The sequence below is a fragment of the Mustela lutreola genome, chromosome 2, assembly GCF_030435805.1.
Source record: "Mustela lutreola isolate mMusLut2 chromosome 2, mMusLut2.pri, whole genome shotgun sequence".
Taxonomy (NCBI): Eukaryota; Metazoa; Chordata; class Mammalia; order Carnivora; family Mustelidae; genus Mustela; species Mustela lutreola.
This window is the reverse complement of record NC_081291.1, coordinates 92,623,951-92,640,116: the sequence shown is the minus strand read 5'-3', so window position 1 is coordinate 92,640,116 and position 16,166 is coordinate 92,623,951. Positions and strand designations below refer to the sequence as shown.

The 16,166-nt window shown below is 35.0% G+C and overlaps 1 protein-coding gene across 5 annotated transcripts in view; it reads right to left on the bottom strand.

Annotated features, from left to right (window-relative positions):
• ATP2C1 (ATPase secretory pathway Ca2+ transporting 1) overlaps window positions 1-16,166 on the bottom strand; it is a 169,710-nt gene that overhangs the window by 19,841 nt on the left and 133,703 nt on the right. For all 5 annotated transcript variants that reach the window (XM_059162586.1, XM_059162585.1, XM_059162587.1 and 2 more), the window contains 7 exons: window positions 15,383-15,553; window positions 13,801-13,898; window positions 4,485-4,535; window positions 3,411-3,577; window positions 1,847-1,915; window positions 1,050-1,166; window positions 52-199 (listed from right to left, as the gene is read on the bottom strand). In XM_059162586.1, coding sequence (XP_059018569.1) covers window positions 52-199; window positions 1,050-1,166; window positions 1,847-1,915; window positions 3,411-3,577; window positions 4,485-4,535; window positions 13,801-13,898; window positions 15,383-15,553 — 821 coding nt within the window. The remainder of the gene's footprint in view (window positions 1-51; window positions 200-1,049; window positions 1,167-1,846; window positions 1,916-3,410; window positions 3,578-4,484; window positions 4,536-13,800; window positions 13,899-15,382; window positions 15,554-16,166) is intronic.

Genomic DNA, 16,166 nt, shown 5'->3' with positions numbered 1-16,166 from the left:
CTAAGTCATACAGAATGCATGCTATTAAAGCAGCTTATCCAGTGACTATACCTCCCGCCAGAAGACAAACAAAGTCCCACAAACAATGATTATTGATGAAACAAGTATTTTAAGTATCAGGTTTTTGGTCAAAATGCTGTCCTTCCAGTTGCGTGGAGGCTTACGAATGACATCTTTATCCACCGGCTCTACTCCAAGGCTTCAAAACAAATAGAAAAGTATATTACTTTAAAGTTTTAAGGTTTGGATTTGTTACTTTTACACTCTCATTAACCACAATTATCCAAGAAATTAAATGCTATTTTATGGAAACAAAATGCTGAATCCTAAAGAAAAGGTTGGCTATAACTACTCAGGTTTATTAAAAAATAACCATGGATTTTATCACTCTTCCCTCTTTTACTCCTATTTATTTGGCATAGTTTGATGGGAGACTCACACTCAATTTTCAAAAAATTGTCCAATTTCATTTACACACAAGTTTACTTATTTCAAATATGGCCTGAAATACTAAGCTACTGAGTAAACTCTGAAATACCTTTCATGCAAGGAGGTTTTGACTAGGATGATTTGTTATAACGGCCACTGACATGTATCACTCAATTACTTTTTCTGCTAGAAAGCAGAATCTATGGCCCATTACCGAAGAAAATACTTAGATCCTTCAATACTTTCCCAAAGTCTCTAAAATTGACAATAGAACCCAGGTAATAAAACTAAACTCAGGATTTCTCCATCACATCTCATTCTTAGAAACAAAAACTTATTTCTTGAGGACAAAGACTATTCTCAACTTAAGAATGGGCATCTAAACATCTATTCTATTCTCAACTTAAGAATGGGCATCTAATAAAAAAGCTCAGATCTGTGACACATGAACAAACACCCAAAGAGCGTAAATGATATATGCACAAATCACACAATTTATAACAAACATGTTGCTACATGAATGGATTTCCAGTGCCTATCCATGAATGAAATCTTAAAAATCATCAAGATATCACACCTTCTTTGTCTTTCTACTAGTTCATGCATAAAATACCTCTTACCTCTGAGCTGGAGGTCCATCCATAATTATATTGATCCATAAAATCTGCATGGCATTGAGAGGATTAGGAAAGTTCATTAATGTAGCCAATGAGATTAAAGTTAATGCTGCTATACTCCTGTCAGAAAAAAAAAAGTCATTCAAAAAAATCTGTCAGCATAGTATAATTCTTACTACTTTTACGATATCACTTCTTCAGCATTTGAAAATATCATTTTACTACTGTGCTTTTAAAAAAAATCTGTATTTCTGAGTATCCTATGCTTCATTTGTGTGCACATTTTGAAGCTAAGAGTTAAACTTTATAAATCCACAACATTTAAATAAAAGATTCCAAGATGTTTGGATAACAACAAACAGAAGAAGATTTTAAAAACTGAGTTCAGTATAGCTGTTATTCCATAACTGTTAACAGTTTCCACAATATTTTGGCAAATGTTTTTTGCTACAGAAAAGCCCTTCTACTTTTGAAAAAGACACCAAAGAAACACACTAATATCTTGGTTATTTTTACACTGACTCTAAGGCTATGGACATGCATATTTCTGATAGCCTGACACTCCTTCCTGAAGCTAGTAAATAATCCACAAACATTTTTATATTTTGATAATGATACAGACATCATCTCTCTATCATGCCATTTTAAATTTTAGGATAGAATTCATTTTCATTTGGAAAACTTACATAAGAACAATGCTCAGAACCAGAGCCCAGAAGCTTTTAAGCATTCTGCTTGAATTCTATTTCTCATATTATTTACCTATAAGACCTATGGTGACAAACTTCTTACAAACTTACGTGCTCAGTTGGAATCTAACAAAATTTTTAATGTTATTATAAATCCCTTTACCCTCTTCAATTGCAGACCTGAAATTTAAAAAGAAATTAAGTAAGAAATACTATCACACAAAAACAAAGATCTACCTATAACACTGTAGAGCTAATGCTGAAAACAAATTTCCAACTGACATAACACATACATCACTAAAAGAATCTATTATTTTCTTCATATAATTAAGATTAGAAAAAAAATAAAGAAACATTAGTCTGGTATGGAATGAAAGTCAAGCCTGTGAAGCTCTATCTGAACTAATTTCATTACACTATATTAAAATTCTTATTCTTGAAGATATTTCAACATTAAAATCTTCCATTGTCTTTTTACATGAGAGATAATACTACACATTTATAATACTAAAATAATGATCTTATTTACCCCTCCAATTTTCTTTTTCTTAAAGGTACAAGATGCATGCATGTTTAGTGTTAAATTAACATATGTCAGGAATCAAATGGTAATAAGATACTTAAGAATCTAGAATTTAAGCTGTCTATTGCTCCTACACATAACCAGATATGTGCTGTAACAGAATTATATAGAGAATATGGTTTACAAAAATTCATTTAGTTCTGGTGCAGGCTCTTTACTCGGCAAGGAGTCTGCTTCTCCCTCTGCCTCTGCCCCTCCCTGCTGCTCATGCTCTCTCTCCTTCTCTCAAATAAATAAATAAAATCTTTTAAAAAATTAAAAATATAAATAAATTCTTACTTGGTTGAATCTAGGAAAATATGTGATTTTTAAACAACTTTCCCTTCATTTTAAGATTTCTATACAATTCTAAGAATGGAAAGAAAAAAACTTATATGCCTACAAGACCAAGGCAGTTCTGAGTCCTGAGATCCCACATATTCCACTTTACGCCACCATGGGTTAATGAAGCATGCCAGGCATGTAATGAGCATGAGTCACTGAACTAAGGAAGATTCAGGTTATCTCTAATAACAGGATTCAAGTGACCCCTGCCCCACCAGAACATTGTACAACTGACATGACCAGGTATCAGAGAAGAATCTTAAATCAATTAGAAACAGTGGCTGAAGGAGACAAAGCTATTTAAATTTGTAGCTTACATCACTGACAGCATGGACAATTACAGATATAAGGAAATATGTATGGATGGAAACTTGGTTATTTTTACACTGACTCTAAGGCTATGGACATGCATATTTCTGATAGCCTGAATTTAACTAAATAAAGGCACCATGAGGGTTTACTGCTGTAAGACTCCTGTGGTGGTCCAAAAAAATGTGACATCTGGCTACACTCAGTAAATATTTCTTAAATGAATGACTCTGCCATTTATTATGTCTTTTCCATCCCATATAAATAATATTGTCCAAAACCACACAAAAGACCATAAATGAGATTATTTAATTCTAGTACAACAGTTTAGTTCATCCACTTCTGAACACCATAATACACTGACTATCCCAATTCTTTTCCAGTTGAACTGTCTGGAGATGGGGTACAGAAAAAAATGGGAAAAAATTCTGTGATATGCATTCAATGAACAAAACTTACATTATGGTTTGGAAATCATCATCCACAAGGATCATGTCTGCTGCCTCTTTGCAAACATCTGTGCCAGTCTGACCCATTGCAACTCCAATGTCTGCAGCCTTCAGAGCAACTGCATCATTGACTCCATCTCCCGTCATGGCTACAACTGACCCATTCTTTTGTAGAGACTGGAATGGGGAGAAAGGAGATTCTGTTAAGAATGTTACTTCCACAAAGATAAAAGGATAAGCAACTCCTATTTTTTTTTTCACATCATAAAGGAGAGAATATGGACCACTGAGTTTTCAACAAACTTCAACATATGGAGGTCTTAAGATAAAGCTTAGAAAAAGTTCCTATTAATATAGACTATTGTGTGTGAGAGCTATGTCTAAAGTCTGATCTAGAGTCAATTAAACCATGGCTCTCAGGGGCAATTTTGCTTTGTAGGGGACATATTACACAATGTCTGGAGATATTCTTTATTATGACTTTGGGAATGCCACCGGCATATAGAGGGTAGGAGTCAGGGATGCTGCTAAACATTCTACAATGCACAGGACAGCCCCTCAAAACAAAGAATCCAGTCCAAAAGGTCAATAGTTGTGAAGGTGGAGAAACTCTGAACTAATACAATGGAGGGCTATTCTGATTAAGAACTTATGCCCTTTAACTAATGGATACTACGTCAGTTGCTTTGTATATATTTAGCTGATTAATATAAATAACCATAACCTTTGAAATACTGTTCCCACTCATAACATTTCCTTTTCTTGCTGTATTTACTCAGTTTCTAGGCAATTACTGCTATTTACACTGGGATGATTTGGCTATGAACTCCTGTCAGAACATACATCTACACTGTTCAATTGTTTAAAGGTTGTGTTGCAGCTATTTCATTAACGTTTTCTTCTACATCTTCCTTTATTAACTAAAGTATTAATGCTCCCATTTAAAGCTCTTAAAAAAATCTCTTTTGCTTCACAATACTTCTGACTGTAATGTTACATCAATATTCCTAGTAATGGAAGCATAACAAAAGACAAGAAGCATTCTGGAGACAGAGATAAAACAATGTGAATCTTAAAGACCCACCTTAATAATTTTCATCTTGTGCCTTGGACTAGCTCTGTAAAATACCGCAACCTGTTAAAATACAGGAGACACTAAAAATCTTCAACAATAAGAAATATCAGAATAACCCATGTACTTGTAACAATGATTTTTTTAAATTATCAATTTAAACTGTATTTACTTTGTAGAGATCAAGCTTAAGCAATATACCATGTCTCTTAAAATACTCATTTGACATGGTTATTTCAAACTTTACCAAAGGTACCACAGGAAATAGACAACCTAAACAAGTTACCCACTTTATGCCATAATGTTTAAGCTATGAAGAGAAAACAGGCTCATTCTTAAAATGTTTCGGAGACAGAGAAAGGAAAAATCTTGCATCTATTTCTTCATTACCCTGGCAAACAACAAAAATGGACTTTTCCCTTTCTTCTGTCTTCAGAAAAGATATAAAACAGCTGCTTCTCAAAGTCTGTAGAACCTTTTTATTGTTACTGTTTTTAAAGAGCGCTAAGTGTTGCTCCTTTTCTTGTATTCATGCTAATTCTTTAGATTCCCTTCCACTGTATCTTCAACAGTTTATATGATCTTATCTCTCCAAAACATGCATTTAATCCCTTTTTCTGATCTCATCTCCTGATCTCCTAATACCCCTTCATTGTGGCCCAAAGGAAGGCATCAACAATATTCCACGGTCTCTACTTTTCCACACTGCTCTAACCTCTTTTTTCATAAACCAAGGCCATCCCGACAGTCCTCTCACAGTACCATCAGGAGACACTAGACAGGGGTAGGTGTCTTTCATTCTCCTTTCTTTATTCATAAAAACCCTAGTTTTGAATGTCATGTAAGACTAGACTTCCCACTAAATGGGCATTCATTCACTGCTATAGGTCACTCCCCGACATTTCACAAAATTTTTTTCAGTTTTTTTTTTAAACAAATGCAACGTTGTATTAGTTTCATGGGTACAAAAGAGTGACTCAACAATTCTATACATTATGCAATGTTCACCATGATATGTGTAGTTACCATCTGTCACCAGACATTATATTAGTAACTATTTTCTTTATGCTGGACTTTTCATCCCTGTGACTTATTTAATTTCCTCCTCACTGTCACTCTTTCCAACAACACTTCCAACTCCTGGTGATTTTTAACATCTACATAATGTGTCATTCTCTTCCCTACTGTCCTAGAAAATTAGTTCATACTAAGTTTTCTCTACTCATACTTTCAATTTATCCCCATTTCCAACCTCAGTCTCAGCTGACCATCTTGCTTCCCACTTCAAAGAAAACAGAAGCAGAAGAGAACTTTCATAATTCCCACCACCCAAAACCTGTATCCAGACACAATCCTTGCCTTCTCTCCTTTTACTACGGATGAGCTGAATATGCTCCTAGTGCAGGTCAAATATTCTACCTTCAGACCCATTTAAGATCATTGCTCCAGAAATTCTCCCGCCTCTTATATCAAAATCTTTTCCTCACCAATGCATCTTTACCATCAGTATATAACATGCCGTGATTTCTTCCATTTAAATAAAAACAAAACTAAAAACTTCCCTTCTCATTTCGGCTGCCAACCTATTTACCCCATTCTCTTTACAGCAAAACTCTGTACTTGCGGTCTCCCATCTCTCTTCTCATTCTTTCCTGAATCAATCCCAATCGGACCCTTGTCCCCACCACTGCCCTGAAACCCCTTTCAAGATTACCAAAGACCTCCCACATTGCTAACATCAATGGTCATTTCTCTTCTGACTTAACCTCTCAGCAGCACCCTAACATAGCTGGCAATTCCTTCCTCCTGAAACACTTTCTTCACTTGACTTCCGTGACACCCTATACTCTCTAGTCTTCCTCCCACTTTTCTGGCTGCTCTTCTTGTGCAGGTTCCTCCAAACCTCCCTGAAGTCTGAATGTTGGAATATTCCACAACTTAGTTCTCAAAATCCCCACTATAAGAGGTCTAAGAATCCCCTACTTCTCCCTAGGTGATCTCATCCAGCCTTAGAGATTTAGATTTTATTTATTACTATACATTTTTTGTCTCCCACCCCAATGCTCTTCTAAAATACAGACCAATGAAATGAATCCACCCATCTATTCCACATTTCATCTTGGCTGTCTCATCTAAGACTTAAAAATATCACAAATTGAACCCGTGTTATTTTCCAAAATACATACTCCTTCATATCCTCTGCTAATGGTTAAGTATACCCTCATAGTCACTCAGGCTCTAATTTTTTTTTTTTTTAAGATTTTATTTATTTATTTGACAGAGATCGCAAGTAGGCAGAGAGGCAGGCAGAGAGAGAGCAGAGAGCAGGCTCCCTACTGAGCAGAGAGCCCGATGTGGGGCTCGATCCCAGGACCTGAGATCATGACCTGAGCCGAAGGCAGAAGCTTTAACCCATTGAGCCACCCAGTCGCCCCTCAGGCTCTAAATTTTGGGGGTCAGTCCTTGATTCCTCCATTTCTCTCAGATGCCACAAGCAGTTTAACGGCAAATCTTATTGGTTCGATCCTCAAATAAATCCAGAATTCAACCTCCTTCCTCTAAGCCCATTGCCAACACTCTAGGCCAACACCTGAACTGATTTCTTATTTCTGCCCTTGCCTCCTGCAGTCTCTTCTCAACATAGTGACTGTAATGAAACTTTTAAAACAGAAATCAAATCACATCCATCCTCTGCTCAAAATGCTACAATGACTTCCTACCTCCCTCAGAATGAATGCCAAAGTCCATCACTATCTACCAAGGCCTTCAATGAAGTACATGCCCCTTCCTCACTAGTCACCTGAACTACACCTACACCAGCCTCCTCCTTGTTCCTGAAACGTGCCACATACACTCGCCTCAAGGTCTTTAACCTCATGTTCCTTCAGTCTGGAGTGCTCTTTCCTCAGATATTATATGGGCTGCCAGGGAGGCCCTTCCTAGCCACGTTATCTAAAAATTTGAATCTACCTCTTCAGACATTCATCTGTCTCTTCTCTGCTTTTGCCGATGCTCATTAGCACTTATCTGACATAATGTATGTATTTACTTATCTTAGACTTGTAAGCTCCACTGAAGGCAAAGATTTTTATCCCATACCTCAGTCCTCCCTAATTACATATAAAATAAATTAATAAATCATTGAATGACTCTTAGTACCATCATGTAGACTATTCTCAGGTTCCTTCCCAAGTTTAATAAAGGTATAAAAAAATGAGGATTTTTTTCTTAGGCAAAAGACTCAATTTAACTGGAATATCATATTATTACATATGCCTAGGTCCTCCAGGTACTATGAATCGTGTAATTCATATCTGGAGAATATATTTCCTTTCAAAAAATTTCAAAAATTCACTGAGACTCTTTCATCTATCTTTAACAAGGACTAAGCTACAAATGCAATGAAAATATACTATTTGTCTTCTAAGTAAAAAATTTTACATTACTGCAGAAATTGATCATGTAGCACATATTGCTGAAGTATAGGAGTGTTTGGCAAAGACTGTGGATTTTACAGAGTATTTAAATAAAAGGTTAATTACCAATACTCAGGTTGAACAGTAAAATTCTGCCTTTGTTCCACTGCAAATCATTTGAAACACTGCAAATTATTCCATTATAGCCACTGCGTTTTCACTGACAATGGCAATGAAGATGCCAATTGTTTGACTGAAAGAGTATTTCTCTTGGGCAGTAACATTAATCGGCATGCATCCAGTACACCTACCATTTGATACAAGATTTTAGTGTTTCAAAGCTTCAGTGGCAGCTCAAAAACTAGAGCAGTAGTTTTTTTTGCATGTGGTACAGAGCAAAATTTGTTCTTAAAGCACCAAAAGAGCAGGTCCATCTTTTTAGTGACTAAAAACACTAAATGTAGTGACACAAAATTATGGCCTAAAGAAATGAGATCTAAACAAAACAAACAAACAAAAAAAAACCAGAAAGAACTGAAGATTGAGCTACATCACTCTATCACAGAGATTGGATTAAACTTGGGGGTAAATGAATTTCCTCTGTTCATAATCTTTTCACCTTTATCATCTGTTTCTCTACCTGGAAAAAAATAATATATTGATTAAAGGTAAAAGCACACAATAAAATCTCTGTAATTTGGGAGTAAGAGGGGAAAGGATAGAATGAAGACAGGAAGGTAAAAGGACAGTGAAAAAAGAAGTAGAACTTTTTCAGAAAAGGAGAGTGTTTAGGGGAAAATATGGGAAAAAAAGATGAAAATCATCAAAAAGAGAGAGGAAAATCTATGTATTTTTCTTTTCTCATGCCTTCTTTTCAGTGTCATATTTGTGGTTGGCACTCAGAGTTCTGATAGACAATGGTATTAGGGAAGGAAGTTATAAAAAGAAGAAAGCAGGAAAATATTAAAGGAGAAGTTAATGAAAAACATTCCTGGCATTAAAATAACCTGCTAGAGTTTCCTCAACCTTCCAGGAAAGATAAAAAGATACCTAATGCACTGAAGAGGGGAAAAAAAAACCCAAACAGGTGATTGAAAAAAAATATTTACAACCTACCAAAAATTAAACAGCACACAGATTGCGATTAAATTACAGAGATTTGGTTAATAGGTTTGGTAGAAATACAACTGGAATGTGCTATGGTGAGTGCTGTGAAGTGTGTAAACCTGGCGATTCACAGACTTGTACTCCTGGGGCTAATAATACATTATATGTTAAAAAAAAAAAAAAGAAAAAGAAAAGAAAAAGAATTACAATTGGAGGTACTACTATTTAAAAAAAAACACAAAGAAGGAAACAGAATGTCCACTTTTATCACTGGGAAATATAGGACACACTCGAAGAATTCATCAAAAACAATGAGAATACCCAGACGGACTTGATAAATCATTAAGCAAAATTCAGTTTCCATATTATTCTTTAATAGCTCTAAATCAACAGGACAGAGCAATGTTAGATCTGAAATATGACTGAATTACAGAAAGAGAAAGCTAAAAGATATTTTAATAAGGAAAAGAGTTAAGGTGATTAGTAGATGTGGGAAAATCTCAGTAAGCTGGCAATTTAGAAGAAAATTCTTTTTGTTTTTAACACTAATAAAATCTATTCAAACTGATATGAAATAAAAACATCAGACTAAGTATAAGTGTTAGCTATAAGAGAGTTTTCCATAAACACAAAATGAAGTGGGAAGGAAAATAAAGTTGAGGGAAAAGGGGGGTCCAGCTAAGTCCAAAGAACTAGAGTAATTCATTAACAACGTTTGGAGAAAAGATTTAGGTATTCAAAAGAAACATCTGGAAAGAAGCCTTGGTATTTATAGAATTCCTCTTTAGAGGAGGATGACTTTAAGTAATTCAACAAGCTTCTTCACAAGGCTTAGGTTTTATATTATTTTAGTCTCTTTGGAATAGCACCGGGGCATCTGCCATAATTAATGCACAAAAACTCTTATCTGGAAAAGATATAATTTGTCCAAGCTGACAGTATAATTTGTAATTTGCAATTTGCTACTTCCCTCTCTAAGTACACTTAAGATGGTTTCCAGAGTTCATTAGCATTTTTATCAGAGAGCCCAGAGAATGAACCAAGAAAGCAAATAAAATGAAACTTCAAATCTGTCAGTTTCACTACTTGTTACCATCTCTGGGAATAGGTTGGGAAGAAAAGGTTGAACAAAGGTCTAATGGGAAAATGTTTAATTAACTGCAGATTTCACATATACTTACTAATGTATACTCTGCCCCAATACCCCTGGGGAACCTAATACAGAATTTATTGCAGAAATAAATGTCAGGAAGAAACTATCAGGAAAGGACACATACACACACAGTCCCATTCAAATATGGAAATAGCTTCCCCACTAAACGTAAAATAAAGCAAATGCCCACACTGTTCCCAGATGCTCTGAAAACAGCATTCATGAGGAACTACAGCTTGAGAAACAGAAAACATAAACAAATGTAACAGTACATGTCTACTAGTAACAATAGCTAAAGTCTAACCACAAGTGAGGCTGGAGGCCTAGGGACTAAATGCTACTGTATGAAGCACAGTTTGTGGCAACATAAACTAAAACCTTCTCAGAGGACAATTTACCAATATATTTTAAGAGTTTTGTAAATGTGTTGGTAATTCATCCAATCATTTTACCTGCAGGAATTTATTCTACAGAAATAATCAGAGATGGGCACAGAATCTTGTACAATAATGTTCAATGAATCAGTAAGCAACAGATGAACTCAAGAGTCACACAGACCTGGGTTCCAGTTCCAATGCCCCTGTTACCACTCATCAGCTCTGAGACTTCAAATAAGTATCCCAAATTCCCTGGCCCTCAATGCTCTCATCTCTAAAAATGGGGCTGCCCTTCTTTTATAAGATGGCTATTCTAAGTAAATAGATAATGTATGTAATATATGCATTGCCTGGCACATAGTAAATGTTTGCTTACTGTTATTATCCTTGAAGTATTGTTTACAATAACAAAAAATAAATGGAAGCTAAAATTTCAACAAGAAGATTATAGAACCATGTATTTGCCATGTGTTTATCCATACACAGTATACCCAAGTAAAATAAGAACTAGTGATTTTAGGAATGCTGAAGTTATGTTAAATGAATATTCCTCTTTATAATTTCATAAAGTTCCAACCAGGTTTTGTTAAACACATTTTTTAAAAAATGGGTTAATTTATTATTTTGGATGCTCTGTGGGCATACAATCTCTCTGTATTACAGGCAATTTCCAATTTAGCTTTTACTTTTCTATGTTTTCAGTTTGTCCACAATGAACATATACTACTAATGAATAAATTTTCTAATCAGAAAATTGTATTATAAAAAGCTTTAAGTTAACATGTGGAAATAATTTAAGAAAATTCAGTGCTTAAACATATAATTTGCAGTTCTGAATGTAAAATAAGTGAAGAAGGTAGCACATTTTACTACTGTCAACAATAGGTAAAATATGCCTAATAAAGTAAAGGTGAGATGATAAACACTTACTTTAAACAATATACAAATATATGTGCATAAATAGGTGAAATAACAGGACAAGAAATTTGAACTGTCAAGAGCTTAGATACGATAATACTGCCTATCCTTTTTGGGGCCCTTCCTACAGGATCTATGCAAACACAAATCAGGTTCTGTGGAATGCTGCCCACCAAAACATCCTAAGAAAATAATCTTATACCTGAAGGCCCTAAAGAAGTTACTAGGTTATGAAGAAAAGGTTCTTTACCTACAAATAATCTGTTAGAAAAGCATTACAATCAAAAGTAAAAAGGCATTTGAAAAAAAAAAAAAAAGCAGTCTTTTTTTTTTTAGCTTATTCAAACTAAAACAAAGAAAGTCTTCTCAACAAATGGTACTGAAACAATTGAATATCCATCTGCAAAAGAACTGAACTTCAACCCATTTCTCACATACATACACAAAAATTCAAAATGGATCACAAACCTTAGTGTAAAACCTAAAAATATAAAGACAGACTTTGGAAGAAAATATAGGTTTAAAAAAATCTTTGTGACACTGGGTTAGGCAGAGTATTCTTAGAGAAGACATCCAAATCAGGATCCATAAAAGAAAAAAAATGATAAAATAAAATTCATCAAAATCTGAAAGTCCAGCTCTCTGAAAGAATGTTAACAGAATAAAAAGATAACCCACAGACTAGGAAAAACTATCTTCAAATTGAGTATCTGATAAAGAATTTGTATCTACAAAATATAAAGAACTCTCAAAATTCAATAAGAAAACCTACACAATTTTTTCAAAATAGGCAGGGCAGACACTTCATTAAAGAAGATATATGGGGGCACCTTGGGGGCACCTGGGTAGCTCAGTCGGTTAAAGCCTCTGCCTTCGGCTCAGGTCATGATCCCAGGGTCCTGGGATTGAGCCCTGCATCAGGCTCTCTGCTTGACAGGGAACCTGCTTCCCTTCCTCTCTCTCTGCCTGCCTCTCTGCCTACTTGTGATCTCTGTCTGTCAAATCAATCAATCAATCAATCTTTAAAAAAAAAAAAAAGAAGAAGAAGATATATGAATGGCAAATAAAGATCCTGAAGATCATTAAATAACACTATCTATCTATTAGAATACAGTGTGAGAGAACTGACAATCCCATGTGCTGGCGAGGCTGCAGAGCAATTAGAACTTTCAAATATTATTGATGGGAATGCAAAACAATAAAGCAACCTGAGAAACAACTTGGCAGTTTCTTACAAGGTTAAGCATATGTTAACCACGTGACCCAGCAATCAGTCAGTCTTAGGTATTTACCCAAGAGAAATGAAAATTTATTTTCTTTTTAAACATTTTTTTTTTTTAAGATTTTTATTTATTTATTTGTCAGAGAGAGAGAGAGCGAGCACAGGCAGACAGAGTGGCAGGCAGAGTCAGAGGGAGAAGCAGATGCAGGACTCAATCCCAGGACGCCGGGATCATGACCCGAGCCGAAGGCAGCTGCCCAACCAAGTGAGCCACCCATGCAGCCCGAAAATTTATTTTCTTACAAAAATCTAAACATGGTTTACTGTAGCTTTATTCCTAATCAACAAAAACTGGAAATAATACAAATGTCTTTAAACCAGTGAACAAGTAACATTCACTCAAACACTGGATTACTACTTAGCAATTAAAAGAACATATCATTAATACACACATCCAACATGGATAAATCTCAAAGAATTATGCTAAATGGTAGAAACAGATCCAAAGCCTCATACTATATGATTAATTTTTAGAGCATTCTGGAAAAGGCAAAACTACAGGTACAGAAAACAAATCAGTGGTTGCCAACTGCTAAAAGTAGAGAGAGGATTTGACTATTTTAAAAAGGCACAAAGGAGAATGTGGGGATATGACGGAACTATTCTATATCTTGATTGTGGCTGGTTACAAGACTACATGCATTTGTCAAAACTTAAAACTGTACATTAAAAAGGGTAAATTTTTCTGTATATAAATGATATCTCCATTTTTTAAAAAAAGCATTAAATACTCATGTCATGTTTAAAACAAATGGGTAAAAATTACAAAGTCTCTCTCCACTCTGTACTTTATAAATACAATTCAACCACTTAACCTCCATAGAACCTTCCTCAGAGGAAAGTTGATTCCTGCTGAAGTTAACAATCCGCTCTGGTATTCATAATGATCATAAATAATGCATCATAAATATTCTCAGTGATAAGACTTACTTCAATGGTAAGATTTCATTTCATGATCTGTATCAGAAATTAGGTGGTCCTGTCTCCATTGTTCTCAGTTTCATGAAGGTAACAGTCAAATGGTAACACTTAGAATAGGGCCTTTCCATCTAAAAAGCTTTAAGTTTAGGCCTACCTTTGGTACTATTTGTGAAAGCTGCTGGACATCCATTGCATCTATTTCTTCTCCTGAGACTGACTGGGAAGTTTTGGAATACAATCCCAGACGACTAGCTAAAAGGAAATGGGAGAGAAAACATATTGAACAAATGAGTTTTGCTTGCTAAGCTAGTCAATATAATGCTCACTTAGTATGATTTGTTATCCATTCTTTTTTTAAGTACAAAATGCCTTTATACCAAGGGATCACAAGAAAAATTACTAGCAAGACAAACCTAACTGAATTAGTAAAAAGTCTGGGGTTTTCTGTTTGTCTTATTCTTGTTTAAATTTAAGAATAAAGAGTTTTCACAATTTAATCCATCAACCCTAAGCACTGAAAAGGGGCCATCAGGTTTTGCTTAGTAGCTCAATTTTAATAAAGATCAAAATGCATTTTAAGTAAAAAGACTCTAAAGCCAGACAAAACAGTACTGGATCTGTGGTAATCATGTAGTTATATGTAAAAGAAAATAGATGTTGGAAAGTTTTTCTAGCTTTATTCTTCCCTCTACCTATACCACTATGTTTCTGGTGATATAGTCTTAGATAACATAAAGTGTGAAACTCCTATCCCAGTCTCTCCACATATTAATAAAACCAGAATTAATGGACATTAGCAAACTGCTTATCAGTATTAATCACAGTTTACAAACTCCAGATTAACTTTCAGTACCTTTTTTTCCCTTATCTATCTATCTATCGGGCCGGGGAGAGGTGCAGAGGGAAAGGGAGAATGAGAATCCCAAGTAGGTTTCATGCCCAGCACAGAGCCTGATGTGGGGCTCCATCTCACAACCCCGAGATCATGACCTGCCCCGAAATCGAGTCAGATGCCTAACCAACTGAGCCATCCAAGAGTCTCTCCTCATATTTCTTTTCGTTCATTCTTTCTTTTTTTTAAAGATTTTACTTATTTGAGAGAGAATGAGAGAGAGAGCACATGAGCACAGGGAGTGGAAGAAGGAGAAGAAGACACCCCACTGAGCAGGGAGTATGATGCGGGGCTCAATCCTGGGACTCTCGGATCATGACCTGAGCCGAAGGCAGATGCTTAACCAACTGAGCTATCCACGCTCCCCTCTCGTATTTCTTAAGGTAATCTTAAATGGCATTCAAACAACATAAGCACATACATCATTTAACAACAGAATATAGACACAAGCTATTTTCTTCTAAATCAGGGAGAAGTCAAAGTCTGCTTTGAAAATTATCCTCAAGTTTAAAGGGAAAACTAAATTTCATGTTTTCTTCCATGAGCATAATCCAGTGCTTTTATTCAACAGCACAGTGGATTATGAGGTTAACAATAATCAACTATTCTTTTATGAGTAAAACCTAATGTGATTTCCTAACAGTTTAGTTATGTATTTTCAATTAATAATACTACTTCTTAACCTAAATTTTTTGCCCATATTTTTAGAGTATGAATAAAACTGTCCATTTTAATTGTATGTCAATATTATGCATACACACTTTATATCTAATGGCCCACAAAATTATGCACTACAGTTAAAGAAAAGCGATTAACAAAAGAGAGGGAAGCAGTCTACTTATACCAATTGCAATGGCAGTCTCCTGTGAGTCTCCAGTAATCATTTTTATGGATACTCCTGAGGCAATGAGTGTTGTAACAGCTTCTTTCACACCAGTTCTAGGAGGATCAATGATTCCCACCAGGCCAAGAAATGCCAGCTGTCCCAGTTCAGGACCAGAAGCTAAAGCAAGAACTGAGGAAATGATAAAGTCCAAAAAAGAAAATGTGAGTCACAAAAGCATTACAATCTACTTGACAAAAGCTAGAGACAAAGAAATCAATTAAGACTATAACGTCATTGTAGCTATTATATAATCATTAAATATAAAAATTATTACATGTTAAGACATTAGTTTAGTGATTCTAGATATGGGGTGGCTTAAAGCTATTAAAAATTAAAAGAAGTAAGACTAAAGAATTGTTAAGCAGAGAAGGCAAGTAAGGAGTGAATAAATAATGTTTTTACAAAGTGACTACACACAGCTCCTCTGAACATCAAGTATTAGTTCTTTAGAGAATATAATTAGGTATTTGGAGAAACTATTGGTTTGTTGATCTTTGAAAGTCAGTTCTAAACAGACACCTCTAAAGGGGGTTGCTACTAATGTATCTTCATCTTTCCATTTTATAGGTCTTCAGAACAATTCAATAGCTTGAAGAAAAGTCTACATTAATTAATTATACACAACATATAACAATTTTATAAATGACAAACACCAGGAGGTAAATTAATCTGTAAAGTGACTGCACAACACTACTAAAAGTAGTTCAAATTCTTTCATTCTTTTTGTAACATTAATAAGTAT